The sequence below is a fragment of the Leptonychotes weddellii genome, chromosome 10 (genome assembly GCF_054177405.1).
Source record: "Leptonychotes weddellii isolate Sample4059 chromosome 10, ASM5417740v2, whole genome shotgun sequence".
Classification (NCBI taxonomy): Eukaryota; Metazoa; Chordata; class Mammalia; order Carnivora; family Phocidae; genus Leptonychotes; species Leptonychotes weddellii.
In genome coordinates, this window is record NC_138378.1 from 22,776,389 (window position 1) to 22,792,012 (window position 15,624).

Here is a 15,624-nt window from a genome sequence, read left to right on the forward strand (position 1 = left end):
TTACCTCGAAATGTACTTTTCCAGTCTTCCTGGTCGTGTGTAACCAGTTGGGATTTTATTTTTTGTGCAGAAAATTGGAGAAGAGTGGGCACTGTTGGGAGGAACAAACCTGTTGTCCTTGGCTCTTTGGAGGTCTGAACTGGGGAGTGGGGAGGGCTGTTATCCCTGCCTCATCACAGGCTGTGGCTCTCAGGGCCACCGAGTCTATAGAGATGACGTAGAAGGTGTAGACTTTTCCAAGCCTGGTGCAGGACAGGGGAGCAGGAAGGCACTGCTCAGGGGTGAGCCCTGCAGTTCCTTGTCCTTGTGGTGCCCCCGTCCCCGTGGGGAGACTGCCAGTCTTCAGCCATCCCTGCTGTGAGCACGGGATGGTGACGTGTGGTTGTGAAGGGGAGGCGGGAGGTGCTCTGCGAGGGCCCAGTGAGGGGAGACCTGAGCAGTGGGGAGAGGGTTATCAGAGAAATGACCTCCCTGAGGAGATGGAGTTTGAGTGGACATTGAAGGGAAAGGTTAGCTGTGTGCTCTCTCCCTCCCTTCCAGCGCCCCCCACCCCGCCCCAATCCCCAGCAGCTACCTCCGAGGATGGTGGTGCTGACATTTATTTGGTGGGCCTCGTTCACTGTGCTAAGCCTGCCCCACAGGTGATCTCATTCCACCCTCATAACGCATGTGGGGGGGCGGGGACCCAGAGGAACCCAGCGGCCTGCAGAGCTCCCAGCCGGGACGAGGATGAGCTGCCACCCTAGCAGCCTCTCTGGCCCTCCCCTGAGTGCTGAGATGTTGTTTCCTTTGGAAGGTGGAACTGCTGGATGCCCCAAACCTCACCTATTAGCCATCACCTTTACTATTTCAAAGAACTTTCTTTAGAACAAACTTCTTTACCTTTTTGGGGGGCATTTTGAAAATGTGATGAAAACTTTGGTTTGTCTGTTCAGAAAAACAAAATGTACCTATTTAAAAAATGTTGCTCATAGCAGGATTTCCATCATACTCCTAAGGTGTGCCCATCAACACCAATTAAAACCTCTGCTCTCCTGGGTAATTGACTTTCAAGGAGTTTGACTTGGATAAAAATGTATTTATCCAGGGGCGCCTGGGTGGCTCAGTTGGTTAAGCGACTGCCTTCGGCTCAGGTCATGATCCTGGGGTCCTGGGATCGAGCCCCGCATCGGGCTCCCTGCTCAGCTGGAGGCCTGCTTCTCCCTCTCCCACTCCCCCTACTTGTGTTCCCCCTCACGCTGTCTCTCTCTCTCTGTCAATTAAATAAATAAATAAAATCTTAAAAAAAAATGTATTTATCCCGTCAACCATTACTTCCTGTGGGCCTACAATGTGCCAGGCACTGTGCTTGGCTCTAGGCAATAACAGACACCCTGCTTCTCCAGCAACTTCTAGTCTGGTGAGAGAATCAGAACCAGACAAAATAAACAATACATGGAATAATTACAAATCATATCAAAGGGAAGAAGTTGGGTGAGATTGAGAATAGGAAGGAGGCCACTGGGCGACGAGTAGGGAAGGTCTCTCAAGAAGGTGACATTTGAGCTGAGTCCAGGAGGAGATGGAGTCTACACTGAATGTAGATGGGGGAGGGTGTGTCTGGCAGACAGAATGGCAGGGGCAAAGGCCCTGGGGTGGGAAAAGGCTCAGCAGATTGGAGGAACAAAGGAAGATGGGTGTGGCTGCATCTACTGGGTCAGAAGTTGGTGCCCATGTGCCCAGGCTCCCATCCATGCCTCCAGGGAGGGGGTGTCCAGCGTGACAAGGAGGCAGGAGTTTCCCCGGGTTCACAAGGGCCAAGCAGGCTTTTGTACATGAGCACCCTCCTATAGCCGGGCAGAGGTGCCCCGCCCTCCGCCAACCCTACAATCCGCCCCCCATCCCCCGCCCCGCAACTCCTTGGGCTCTAAGGCAGCTCCAGGTCCCCAGCCAAAGGCAGAGAGGTCCTGAAACTCCAGGGGGCAGCAGAATGGGTAGAAGCAGAGTGGTGGAAGATTCCTGCACCTGATTCAGTAGGGGGGGAGGCTGGTTTAGTTCACTGAGAATCACTCTTCTATGGAATGGAATTCATCATTCACGCAGGCATTCATTTATTCCTTTTTTTTAAGAAATATATGTTTTTAACAATCATAGAAGTCTGAAGACTGGAACTTTAACCCAAAGACAAACTTCCTTGAACAGGGGATGAGGGATAGGAGGGGAGTGGGGTGCCTTCTGAATGGAATATTGGGCTTGACAAAGGATGATGAGGTTCTGGGTTCTGGTGTGGCCTGAAGCAAGGAAGGGAAAGTGGAAAAGCTGGAGTTTCTGGGTACCTTGCAGTGCTTTTGGGAGGACAAGTGGGGCTTGTAGAAATGCAGAGTCCTGGGCCACCCCTGAGCAATTGAGTCTGTCTCTGGAGGTGGGGACTGGGACTAAGCTTCTGGGTGAGTCTGCTGCATGTGGTGCACGAGAACCATGTAACTGAAGTAGGAAGATGGTGCCAGACAATATTCGTTGAGAGCTGACTGCTCAGAGGGCAGTCTAAATGCTTTACTTGTAATCGCTTCTTTAATCTTCCACACGGCCCTGTGAGGGAGGTACTGTCATGATTGGCCTCCCTTTGCAGAGGCACAGAGAAGTTGAATACAATCCCTGAAGCCACCAGCTGGGGGCAGGTGGGGCTGGGGCAGGAGCAAGGCAGCCAGACCCACAGAGGGGAGATCAGAGGAGCGGTCGCTCACTCCCCATCTACCTCCTCCTCCCACAGCCCACTCCGCTCCCCAACACGATCCCACGGCCCCCACAGGCATTGCAAGGAGAGGCAGGAAGAGCACCAGTGGGCTCGTATTGAGTCCCAACTCTGTGCCAGGCTCTGCTCTAAGCATTCACTGTAGATTAATTTCATTAATCCAATAGCCCTGGAGGGTTGTGTTGTTATTGCTGAACTTCACAGATGCAAAGCCTGAGACGCACAGATGCAAAGCCTGAGATGGAGTCACTTGCCCAAGGACACGCAGCTGGTAAGCCTGGAGCCAGGATTCAAACCCAGGCTGTCTGGCTCTGTAGGCTCTGTCTCGTCTCTAGATAAATTCGCCCACAGCCCTTGCCCTTCATCCTGGGCCCTGTGAGCCTGTGTTGTCCAATGGCATTTCCTCTCACATTCCAGAGAGGCCACTAAAGACTCCAGGGGACATGCGGCAACTATCAAAAGATTTTCAATGAGCTGGAGTTGATCCACCAGGGGGAGTGAAGACTGCAGGTCTCACCATAACCATGAACTCTCTGAACCACTAGGGGGCAGGAACTGACTGCATCAAGCCCAGGGTCCTACCTAGCGGAGATGTTCTCAGGAGAAAATGAGGGAGGCAGGCCATTCACGATGACCAGCTATTCAGAGCCACGCCTGCCTTAAATGTCAGCCAGTGGGGAGGAGGAAATGTGCTTGAGTCCTTCTCCTTAAAGTGCACATCAGACCTCAGCATCCATTATAGGAAGCTTGAACAAGAGAAGTCAACTAAAAACAAAGCAAGCAGGGGCGCCTGGGTGGCTCAGTTGGTTGTTGGACTCTTGGTTTCGGCTCAGGTCTTGATCTCAGGGTCCTGGGATCAAGTCCCCTGTTGGGCTCTGTGCTCAGCACGGAGTCTGCTGGAGATTCTCTCTCCCTTTCTCTCTGCCCCTCACCCTGCTTGTGTGTGCAATCTCTCTCTCTCGCTCTCCAACAAATAAATAAATCTGTAGGGATGCCTGGGTGGCTCAGTCGTTAAGCGTCTGCCTTTGGCTCAGGTCATGATCCCAGTGTCCTGAGATTGAGCCCTGCATCGGGTTTCTTGCTTGGCAGGAAACCTGCTTCTCCCTCTCCCCGCCCCCCGCTTGTGTTCTCTCTCACTGTGTCTCTCTCTGTCAAATAAATATATAAAATCTTAAAAAAAATAAAAAAGCAAGGAAGTAATAAATGTTAGAATAAAAATTAATGAAATAAAAACTGAAAAACATTAAAGAAAATCAATGAAGTCAGCAGCCAGTTCTTTTAGATTAATACAATTGATAAAACTCTAGTCAGGTAGATTCGGAAAAAGCAAGAAGATACAAATGACCAATATCAGGAATGAGAGGGGTGACAGCATTACAGACTTTACAGATATTATAAGGATAATAAGGAAATATCATGAATGACTTTATGCCAATTAATTCTACCACTTAGATAAAAGGAACAAATTCCTTGAAAGACACAAACTACCAAAGCTTCTCAAGAAGAAATAGATAACCTGAAAAGCCCTGTATCTATTAAAGATACTGAATCTGTAGATAAAAACCTTAGTGCACAGAAAACTCTAGACCTAGATTGCTTCATCACCAAACACCACATTATACCCAAGCAATTCCAGAAAATTGAAGAGGAGAGAATACTTATCTAGTCCTTCTATGAAGCCAGCCTCACCCTAATACCAAATCCAGACTAGGATCAATACTACAGACCAATATTTATCATGAACATAGAGACAAAAATCCTCAACAAGGTATTAGTGACTTCAATACAGATTTAAATGCATCATGATTAAGTGGAGGTTTGTCTCAAGAAATCAAGTTTAGTTTAGCATTTGAAAATCAGTGTAATACCTCATATTAAGAAACTTGATATGTAGTCCATGAAGGACATCTCAGATTGCATGGTTATTTGATGTTCCATGCTTAGATATTCATCTCTACGAGGACTCAGTAGCAAGACAGGAGCTGTTTTCCAAAATTAAAACAGTTATCTGCAGACCAGGATAAGGCTTTTCTCCAAAGCCCTACACATCTGTGCTGTGTTTCTCTTATTAGAGCTTGCCAGAGCATCCATAAACATCCTCATTTGCCACAGATACTCTGAAAGTATAATTGGTTCTGGCTAGGTCATAAGGACAAAGTGATAGAGAAACTTGCACTGCTTGCTGGAGAGCCTATTCTTGCTCTGATTCCTATTCAAACCGGTACCTTAAGAGTTACTCAGTAGGGGCGCCTGGGTGGCTCAGATGGTTGAGCGTCTGCCTTCAGCTCAGGTCATGATCCCAGGGTCCTGGGATCGAACCCCACATCGGGCTCCTGGCTCAGCGAGGAGCCTGCTTCTCCCTCTGCCTCTGCCTCTCTCCCTGCTCATGCTTTCTCTCTCTCTCTGTATCTCTGTGTCTCAAATGAATAAATAAAATCTTTAAAAAAAAAAAGAGTTACTCAGTAAATGCATCAGAATAACACTTTTAATTGTGGTATGCATTACCTTAAAAATTAAAATGGCCTATGAAGCTTTGTGCCTTTTTGTACTTGCAGAAACTTCATCAAAGTGCTGGGAACCTGGGCTTTTATGAGGTTGTATCTCACCTTCTTCCTCATGTATGTTTTACTAATGCCTTTAAATGCTTATTAATTCCTGCTCATCAAGTTTAGTCAGCATAATGTTACCAATGTATTGGACATATGTGATGTTCTGTGATGTCCATATGATCAAGATTTTTATAGATTATGTTATTGTAGAGAGCACAGTAGTGCTGGGAAGAACTGTGAAGGTGTCCTGGTAGCACTGCCAAGTAAAAGCAAGCAGATTCTGATGGTCCCTGCATCTTGAAATGGGAAAAACATTTTCAAGGGCAATAGTGAATCCCAGGTGTCAGGGGCTGGGTTGACTTTAAGGACAGTGAACAGTCTTGTTAAATGGGGATGGGATAAGTCTTGCAAGGTTTTTTTTCTAATGTGTCCACTTGGCTAGGCTACAATCCCATTATTTAATCAGATGCTAACCTAGGTGTTGATCTGAAGGGAGTTTTCAGATGTAAAGCCCATAATGAGATGACTTAATGTAAGGGAGATTATCCTGGATAATCCAGGTAGGACTAATACAATTAGTTGGGAGGACTAGAAAGCAAGACTGAGGGAAGAGGGAGAAAGGGGGAGAGAGAGACAGAAAAGAGGAACAAGGAGGAGGAGAAAAAGAAGAAATATTTCCTGTGGACAGCTTCCGTGCTTGAGTCTCCCTTCCTCATGTCTTGACCTATGAGTTTTGATCTTGCTTAACCAACCCCCATAATCATGTAAATCAATGCCTTGTAATCCTTCTCTTTGTCTCTTTCTCTCCTCTGCATTAATCCTGACTGATAAAAGTATCAGCTTCCTTTTGTCTCTCAAATTAAAATGATGGCCTTTGTCTCTCCAATTCCCCCCAGTGATGTAGTATTGCTTTGCTTATTATCCTGTTACAAGAGGAAGCTCTCCACTTGGCCTTTCTTCTCCCAAAAGCTCTCTCTCCATGGATCAGAGAGCCACATGGGGATTCTGCCAGTTGCTAATTATGTCTCTTCCAATTATACATTAAAGAATTAGAGAAATAATCACAGAACAGGTCCATGTAATTATCAGGCCCATTCTGAATCAAACTCGTGCCAAAACTCCATTTATCATTTAACAACCATTAGCCCACTTTGGTGGACCATAAAACTATTTTGGGTTCTTGGAAAATAGCATAAATTCAGAGCCAGTATCTCATATCCCCAAAAGTTCTGGGTATTTTTCCACAGAGCACCATGATTCTCATAAATGTCAACAGGCCAATTTGGAAAGACTTGAAGGAAGACTTGGAGTACATGCTGTGGCAATATTGCAGGATCCCTTGCTTCCCCTTCAATCAAGGGGTTCCTGATCCTGAACTGGCTTTTAACTGGAAATTGGATGAAAAGTTCTGACTTTCCATTTTGGCAACCCAAGTCAAGTTTCTAACCTGGAGATCCTCCTGATCAATTAACATTTAATAGGTGGGCCATCTATTTCCTTTCTAGGGAAACTGATCAATTAGCAATTGCCAAATATTCTGATTACCAATTCATCCTTGCTATCCATTACAATAAGTGTGCCCTCTTTTTTTTCTGCCAGTTAAGCTCCACCACTTTCTCTATGTTACTCATATATCTCATCATCCCCCATTGAAATCAGGGAGTGGCAGCATTTCCCAGGTAATAGAAAACAGCTTTTCAAGAATATGGACGCTCTCCTAACTAATGTATTTTTCAATTTTTTAGTGAAGAGATTGTTGTTTGGGCCCTCTCAGGAAAAGTAATGGTGGGGTGACATGTGTTTGCAAAAGATAAATCCACTCCAACAGTCCCGTCTCCCCAAGCCTTTGGATTCCTTACTTATATTGAACCTGGAAAGTTCTCAGCCTCATTGAATGAAGGCCATTTTTTAGTTTATTTTCCAGTAACCAACACAATAAGTTATCAAAGCCATTTTCAGCTGTGTGATCTAATATTAAATCCAGAATCTTTGATGAAGGTACCCATCCATTAATTAGGAGCAACCCAGTTTATATTTTATTTGGTCTAACATATTTAGAATCAATTGCTGATGTGGAGAATGATGTGGTTTTGGAATATAGGTGAGGTTTGGTGGGGTGAGGTCTGTAGCTGAGGGCCAAGAAAGAATTCTTGAGATGTCTTTGGTGCAAAATGGTGGTTTTATTAAAGCACGGGGACAGGACTGGAGGACAGAAAGAGCTGCTGCACCGGGATTGTGAGGAGTGGTGATTATATTCTCAGGAGTTGGGAAGTAAGGAAAAGGGAGGTTTCAAAAGAACTTTCATATGCTAAAGAGGACCTACAAGATACTGGAGGCCTTGCCATTGTCAAGTTAAGGTTGTTTTCCCCACTAGCAAGGTATTAACATTAAGATAGTTGGGAGATTCCTGGAAGAATGTCACACATGTCCCACCCAGGAGTGGGGGTGGGGGGAGGTTGCAGGTGTCAGCTTGTGCTTTGTCTTCAGCTAGCCTTCTGCTCCCTCATCAGAGAATAAAGGCAAAAGAAAAAGAATTAAACTTCCTTATAACTTACAGCCCATTGACAAGTACTTGGGACTGGCAGAGTGACCTTCCTCAAGGAGTTTAGCGGCCTTGATGTTAATACTTTGCTAGAGGCAAAAGGCAATCTTAACCTAACAGTAGCCTAACCCCCAGGATCCTGTAAATCTTCTTTAACATATAAAAATCCCTTTGGAAACTTCCATTATCTCTGTCCCCCAAGATATATGTTAGCCATCATCCTCCAAGCATAGGGCCCACTGATATACATCTGAAGAGTCTCTGGACTAGGGTTTTTTTTTTTTTTTTAAAGATTTTTTATTTATTTATTTGAGAGAGAGAGAATGAGAGACAGAGATCATGAGAGGGAGGAGGGTCAGAGGGAGAAGCAGACTCCCTGCTGAGCAGGGAGTCCGATGCGGGACTCGATCCCGGGACTCCAGGATCATGACCTGAGCCAAAGGCAGTCGCTTAACCAACTGAGCCACCCAGGCACCCTGGACTAGGGTTTTACTAGACAGTAGTAAATGACCTTTTCCTAACAACAGCTAGTCCCTCAAGGTCCTGGAAACTTTGCTTCCAAATTCCTTAGAGACTTAAGCTATCCATAACCCCTCTCAACTTGAAAGTATATAATCAGTCACTCCTCACAACCCCAGTGAAGCTTTTACTATCCACGGGTCCTGTCCCCATGCTTTAATAAAACTACCTTTTTGCACTGAAGACATCTCAAGAATTCTTTCTTGACCATTCGCTCCTGAACCCTAACATTTTCACATCAGTTGCTATACATATTCCCCATGTCTGCTGATATAAATTAACAAAAAAAGTAATTATTTTGAGTATCTAAGTTGTTTAATCTTTATTCTTGTCCCCTTGGAGCATGCTGAGATCTGAACCAAGTTATGGTTTTTTAAGGATCTTGGAGGAGAAACTTCATGCAACTGGGAAGTAGACTTCTGAGAAAGGGGCTCCTGTTGGCTGGTGCAGTATTCTGAGGAACATAATAAAGCTGGTTTTGGAGCATTAAAAAAACAAAAACAAAAACAAAAACCAACAACTTGTAAACTGAAACCAACTTCCCCTGATTGGGTGAAAAGCCATTGCTGCGTGATGCTTAGAGGAAGAGGAAGCAAACAGGAAAGAAGAGTTTTCTTTTCTCCTCCTTCAGCCTTGCAATCTTCCTCTAGTAAAGGATCCTAACAAGGAGCAAACCAGTAAAGAAGATAGGTGGTTTTCAGAGTCCCAGACCCAGCACTGCAAAACAGAGTACAGAAAGATAGATATGTAACCAAGAGATAAAAGCTTAACAACCACCACAATTTATTTAAAAGAGTAAGTGATGTATGTATGCACAGAAGGGTGCCAGGCATGAATCAAGGTAGTGATAAGGAGAAAAAGAGGAGGGGGAGCAGTTTGGTGTGGTCATGCAAAGTTAATTGCTAATGACTTGAGGAACATGAACACTGAATAAGGGCTCACTGGTGTTGGCCATGAAGGAAGTCATAGATGACCTAAAGTAAGTTATTTTGAGTTGGGGGCATAAGCCAGATTATCCAAAATTGAGCACTGGATAAAGGTGAGGAAGTAGAAACAATGGATAGCAGTATCTCTCTTGAGAAGTTTGGTGATAGAGGGAAGAAAAATGGGATTATCAGGGCCGAGAGAAGTTTTCTTACATAAACCACAACTTTGCAGGTTGCCAAGGGACCTATTAGGTGAGAGCAAAACTCTCACTTCACAGTAAGGGGATTGTGGCCAAGCTACCCAAGGTCACAGAATCATCCAGAAAATATCTCAGACAAGACAGGAAGACTTGTTCCTTAGTTTTTGGGAAACTCCAGGCCAGAGTGTTGAGGTATTTCTGAGATAAAGGCTAAATTAACCTAGGAATCCTCCCCCACTCTGCAAACTTTTGTCATCATGATCAGGCACACTGCCATCTCTGGCTATCTTTCCCCCTGCCCACATGGCACTACGGAGGCAGGACATCCCACAGTTCAGAGCTGCAAAAAACAAGTTTATTGTGAAAAAATTACACACATGGAATCAGCACATGGATTCTGGTGAGGAGCTACAGGGAAATAGCCTCTATATCCAGAGAAGTAGGGGAGATCCTTGGAGTCCAGGGTGGGTAAAGAAACTCCAGGCGGCATCTGAATAATCAACATGAACATCTATATAGGTGATGGTCTGGAGTGTGGAGGACATTCCAAGGAGGAGATCAGCAAGCGGGACCTGATTCTGTGTGATATACTAAAGATATTAGTCAACCTCGTACCTCTCTTTAAGGAGGGTGTAAACCAGAGCTGAGAACCTCTTCCTCTCCCCTAGCTCACTTCCCTGTACTGCTGTCCACTATCCATGGTGCTGAACCATATTCCGGTCTGGACATTCAGCCACTGCCTATTCCTGGATAAAAAATTCTGTTCCCTGTACTGTCTCTCATCAACTACGATGGATTTTCCTTGTCACCTTAACTTACTTCATGACACAAGGATGTAAAATACTGCCAAATGTCCTGCTTGATCAAAGGACATATTTCTTACTTTTAATATTGGCAACACAGTTACACTTACAAAGTACTTTCTAGGTTGAACCAAATATGTAGACTGAATATGACATGGGGACACGGTTTAGAGCTGCAGTGATAGATGGCAGCCCAGATATATTGGTGGGTATAAAATGAGATGCTCTAGGCTTTTCAAAGTGCTGCAACTGGCAGCAAGTTAGTTAGAACTGCATTGTCCAGTATGGCAGCCACTAGCCATACATGGATGTTGAGCACTTCAGTCGCAACTAGTCCAAACTGAAATGTTCTGTAAGTATGATATACACACCAGATATCAAAGACTTAGCACAAGAAATAGAAGGTAAAATATTTCATTAATAATTTTATATTGAGGGCGCCTGGGTGGCTCAGTTGGTTGGGCGACTGCCTTCGGCTCAGGTCATGGTCCTGGAGTCCCTGGATCAAGTCCCGCATCGGGCTCCCTGCTCGGCGGGGAGTCTGCTTCTCCCTCTGACCCTCCCCCCTCTCATGTGTTCTCTCTCAAATAAATAAATAAAATCTTGAAAAAAAAAATAATAATTTTATATTGATTAAATGTTGACATGATAATATTTTGGATATATTTGACAAATGAAATATGTTGCTATAAATATAATCTGTTTCCTTTTCCTTTTAAAAATTTCATCACTAGAAAATTCTAAGTTACATGTGTATTTTGTGTTATACTTCTATTGGACAGCATTAGTTTAGAATCTTACATAACTGAACTATCAACCCAAAGACATAGATTCAATTATAGTGTTGGCCATTCAATTTCTTACGTTTCCTTTCATGGACTGCACCTTCTTCTTGGTAGCTCAACCCATCACATGAACCCTTGTTCTCAGAAAGCATGTGTATAGTTTGCTACAAACTTATCCTTACCACCCATGCCTCCATCCTCCATGACTCCTATGACCAGTCACCTAGAGCTTCTGCCCATTGTTCAGAGCATCAGGTCCTTTCCTACTCCTGTGTATTTGCACATCATGTATCCTCTGCTTTTAATGGTTTTTTTTTCCCCATAAAGAAAACTCTTAATCATTCTTCAACATCCAGTTTAAATCCTGCGTCCTCTTGAAGCCCTTGTGGAAGTCCCCAGGCAGTGCTGCTGGATCTTGCCTCTGCTTCCACAGTCTCCCAACCAGAACACTTTACTGCATATAAAATTGCCTATTTATTTGTTTGATCCTTTACTAGGCTGGGGACGCTTAGGGCTATGTCTAATTCATTTTTGTAATGCTGGTACCTGGGATACAACAGGGAATAAGAAAAAGTCCTTGCTTGCATGAAATATACATTCCAGTAGTGGAGACAGAAAAGAAACAGTATAGTAAAAAGTCAGATAATAATGAATTTTATGAAGAAAATTAAGGAGGGAAGAGAGTGGGAGATACGCTTTTTTTGAGAGACCTGAGATGACGACACTTGAGCAGAGTGTATTCAACATAGAATAGTTGCAAATAAATACAGAATACATAAATAAAACTCTTTTTACAGAAAGATGCCTTGTATGGCTGAGCCCCTTCCACATCCCAGTCACATTGCTCTCCTTTCTTGCTTCTGAAAGGAAAACTTATTCCTGCTTCAGGGCTTTTGCACATGCTCATCCTCCTGTCTGTGGTGTTCTTCCCCTCGGTCCTGGCACAACTCCTGCCTTATCGTTCATGGCTCAGCCGAAAGATCTCACAGAACCTTCTGCCTGACTCTACTCTCTTAATTTGATGCCTCCCTCCCTGCCCCCACCTGTCACTCTCTCACACCGTACTTGGTTTCCTTTACAGTACCCACCATCCTCTGAAATTTAGTTGACTTTGCATTTATTTCCTAGTTCATTGTCAGTACACCCAACTAGGATAGAAACTCCAGGAGAACAGAGTCTTGTGTTGTTCAGGGCCATATCCCTAACAGTTAGCACATAGTAGAAGCTTCATTGAAATTTTAAGAATGAATGAATGACTCATTTATAATGACCCTAAAGGCCAAGTGCCATCACTAAGGAATGGAAATATGCTCTGATCTCTCACCGGATTGGTGCAACCGTGGCTCCTTTACTTTGGGGATATTTGGATGGTGGCTTGGTACCTGCCCTGCTGCAGCAGCAGACCTAGAAGGCAAAACAGATACCTTAGACAGTGGGAGTAAAGGAGGATCAGAGAGGCCGAAGGAGTTTTCTTCTGCTCCACATGGGGGCAGAGCAGGGTCAGGGAATGAGCCAAACATTTGGAGACATGAGGCTGGAGCTGGAGGTTCTGCTTAGTGGCTGGCATCTCTGATCACTTCACTGACAGTTCTGGGCCTTGTTTTCCTCATCCATAAGTTGGGAAGAACTGCTCCCTCCCAAGCTAGTAACTTAAGAGCTATACATTGAAACAAGACCGTGGAGGGAGTTGACATTACAGCAGCTGGTCCCCATTTGCCTGGCCATGTCTCCAGAATGGTGGCCCAATATCAGCGGAGTGAGGGTATTGGTCAAGCTGCCCCACTCACATTTACTTTGGGTGGATCTGGGACCTGCACTTTGGGAGCTTTAAGACTCATTCAGATTAATTGCCTCAAGCTTCCTACTTCATAAATAGTGAGCTCCCTGTCAGTGGAGGTATGTGAGCAGAAGCCAGAAAACTGCTTGCTGGGAGAGATATTTGAAGGAACTTTAGAAACCCCAGCAGCTGGCACTTAATAGGACTAATGAATCTTCAGTGAATGAAGGAAGAGTCCTTTCAGCCCAGAAAATTCTATTGGTTTTCAGATTCCCATTGGTTTTCAGATTCAGATTCCCAGCTGCCTGCTTCGGCTTCTGGACCTGGAAACTTTGGGTCCCTGGAGGTAGAGACTACCGGAAGGAAGCAGTCTTTGGGCTGAAACCAGGCCAATTTTCTGCTCATTATGCAACACCATCCAATCTAGAAGGGTAAAGGAGAAATCAGGCAGCTTTTCTTCCCCAGAGAAGCTCCCATTTATATCTCAGCTTCTCTAGGTTTTGGGACCAGAATGGGATTGAAACCAGCCTGTATTTGGCTAGTGGTGGAGGTTCAATGGCCAGTGCAGGCAGAGTGCTTAACCCTGGGCGTGGTGCCCAGGACTCCCTCAGCAAGCAGTCCCTGAGTTTATGAGGATCGTTATTAGCAGGGACCATTCTGCCTCATGGAGGCCAGGATGTTTTGTCTGGGTGAAGTGTCAGGGGAGAGGAGATGTAAAGGGTGAGGGAGGAGTCTGAGCTTTGTCCCGGGGTGTCCTCTGTCTTCTCACCACCAGCACTTACTAATCAGTTCGTTAGTCACTTGCGGATTCAGATTATAAAGATGCGAATTAATGAAGGTACACGTCTGAAAGACAAGAAAGTATACAAGAGTCAGGAGGAGGGCTTCACCAATGGAGGCTTAATATTCAGGGGGCAGTCAAGGCAAGTTCTCCTAAGACAATTTATCTTAGGGAACAAGCAAGTAGGGGGGTTGGGGGGACAGACTGCCCAGAGGTCACATGTCAGCTGAGCTATTTGGCAGCTCTGTGACTTAGGTAAGTCATTGGCCATCTCTGGAACTTTTTCTTAAATCTGGAAAATGGAGATAATACTGTTATTTAGAATATGAGATTGTTTTGGAGAATAAGAAAATTCATGTAAGATCCTTAGCACAGTGCCTGTGTGCTTAATGAATATTAGCTGTTCATTTTATGATTACTTATACTTATTTTAGAGATAAGGAAACTGAGTCTTGGAGAGGCTTATCAACTTATCTCCAGCCACACAGATGCTGATTTTGACTTGAAGAATTAAATAATATCTGTAAAGCACTTTACCAATGCTGGTTGCAGAATGGGAACTTGATAAATGCCATTCTTCTCTCCCTAACTCTCCTTCTGAAAGATTTACTTCCAGTTTATATAGATATATTTTAAAGATTTTATTTATTTATTTGAGAGAGAGAGAAGAAGGAACTATGGGAAGGGGCAGAGGGAGAGGGAGAAGCAGGCTCCCCACCAAGCAGGGAGCCCGATGCGGGGCTCAATCCCAGGACCCCAATCCCAGGACCCCAAGCTCATGGCCTGAGCCAAAGGCAGCCACTTAACTGACTAAGCCACCCAGGTGCCCCGATTTCCTTCCAGTTTATTAAGAAGATATAGTCCACCCAAGCTCTGGGTCTTAGACTAAAAAACTGAAGTAGTTTGGGTTTATAAACTTACTTTTGCTCCCAAATTATTGATTATCAGGTCTCCCAGGACTCTCTCTACGTTTTCCACAATAATTTGTTTCATTGGGGTGACGCTAAATGAAGAATGAAAGTAGAACAGATTAAATTCTCCCCAGTTCTCCTTTCTTTACATCACTTATGTGCTCAGTTGACCCCACATTATTTAAAGTCTCCTTGTTTCTACAGCTTTCCATGACCCAGCCTTGCCCTTCTGCTCCAACCTACGTCTTAGGGCTCCTTAAAATTAATCTTTCAGTTGAAATCACCCTGCCCTCATCATTGTTTCCCATGACCCCCCTCTCCTTGCCTATTTTGTTCCTCTCTCCTGGAATGCCTTCTTCAGCTTCTGCCACGCTTTTAGGTCCTGATCACTCTCTTTCCGGCATTTTCCTGTTCCTCTCATTATCTAATGCTCCAACAGAACTTTTCTCCTTAGCCCAATGGTCATGCCTTCATGGAAGGAGTAGTGTAATATTCTTCAGTTGGGGGAGAGGAGAAAGAAGCGGGGAGATAGCAGTGTAAATGTGTCTTCAGATTCCTGACTCAGTCCATAATCCTTACAGGTAAGGGTAAATCTCATTCTCAGGCCAAGTGTTTGCTTTATATATAAATCAGCTAATCTACCACTTCCAGCCTGAGGATTCAGATTTCCCTCAAAGGAAAGACTAGTTTCCTTCAGCATCTCAAAAGACAAAAAAAGACACAGAGCCACACTGACAGAATTTCCCCTGGGGGAAATGGCTGTGAGTCAAGGGTGTCCTTATCTGGAACAGGACAGAAGGACATTACCAAACGTGTAAGAGCTCAGAAAGGATTCCACACTCAGATCTTTCTTGATCAAGTGAGCAACTGGGAGATGAATCAAAATAAAGAAATCACGAATGAGGGCGCCTGGGTGGCTCAGTTGGTTAAGCGACTGCCTTCGGCTCAGGTCGTGATCCTGGAGTCCCGGGATCGAGTCCCGCATCGGGCTCCCTGCTCGGCGGGGAGTCTGCTTCTCCCTCTGACCCTCCTCCCTCTCATGCTCTCTGTCTCTCATTCTCTCTCTCTCAAATAAATAAATAAAATCTTTAAAAAAAAAA

At 44.7% G+C, this 15,624-nt stretch overlaps 1 protein-coding gene across 1 annotated transcript in view; it reads right to left on the reverse strand.

Moving 5' to 3' along the window:
• Positions 1–12,403: 12,403 nt before the first annotated feature.
• LOC102732023 (latherin-like) overlaps positions 12,404–15,624 on the reverse strand; it is an 8,639-nt gene continuing 5,418 nt past the window's right edge. Inside the window, exons 5-7 of the mRNA XM_006727532.2 lie at positions 14,535–14,616; positions 13,615–13,678; positions 12,404–12,459 (exon numbers count right to left, since the gene is read on the reverse strand). Coding sequence (XP_006727595.1) covers positions 12,404–12,459; positions 13,615–13,678; positions 14,535–14,616 — 202 coding nt within the window. The remainder of the gene's footprint in view (positions 12,460–13,614; positions 13,679–14,534; positions 14,617–15,624) is intronic.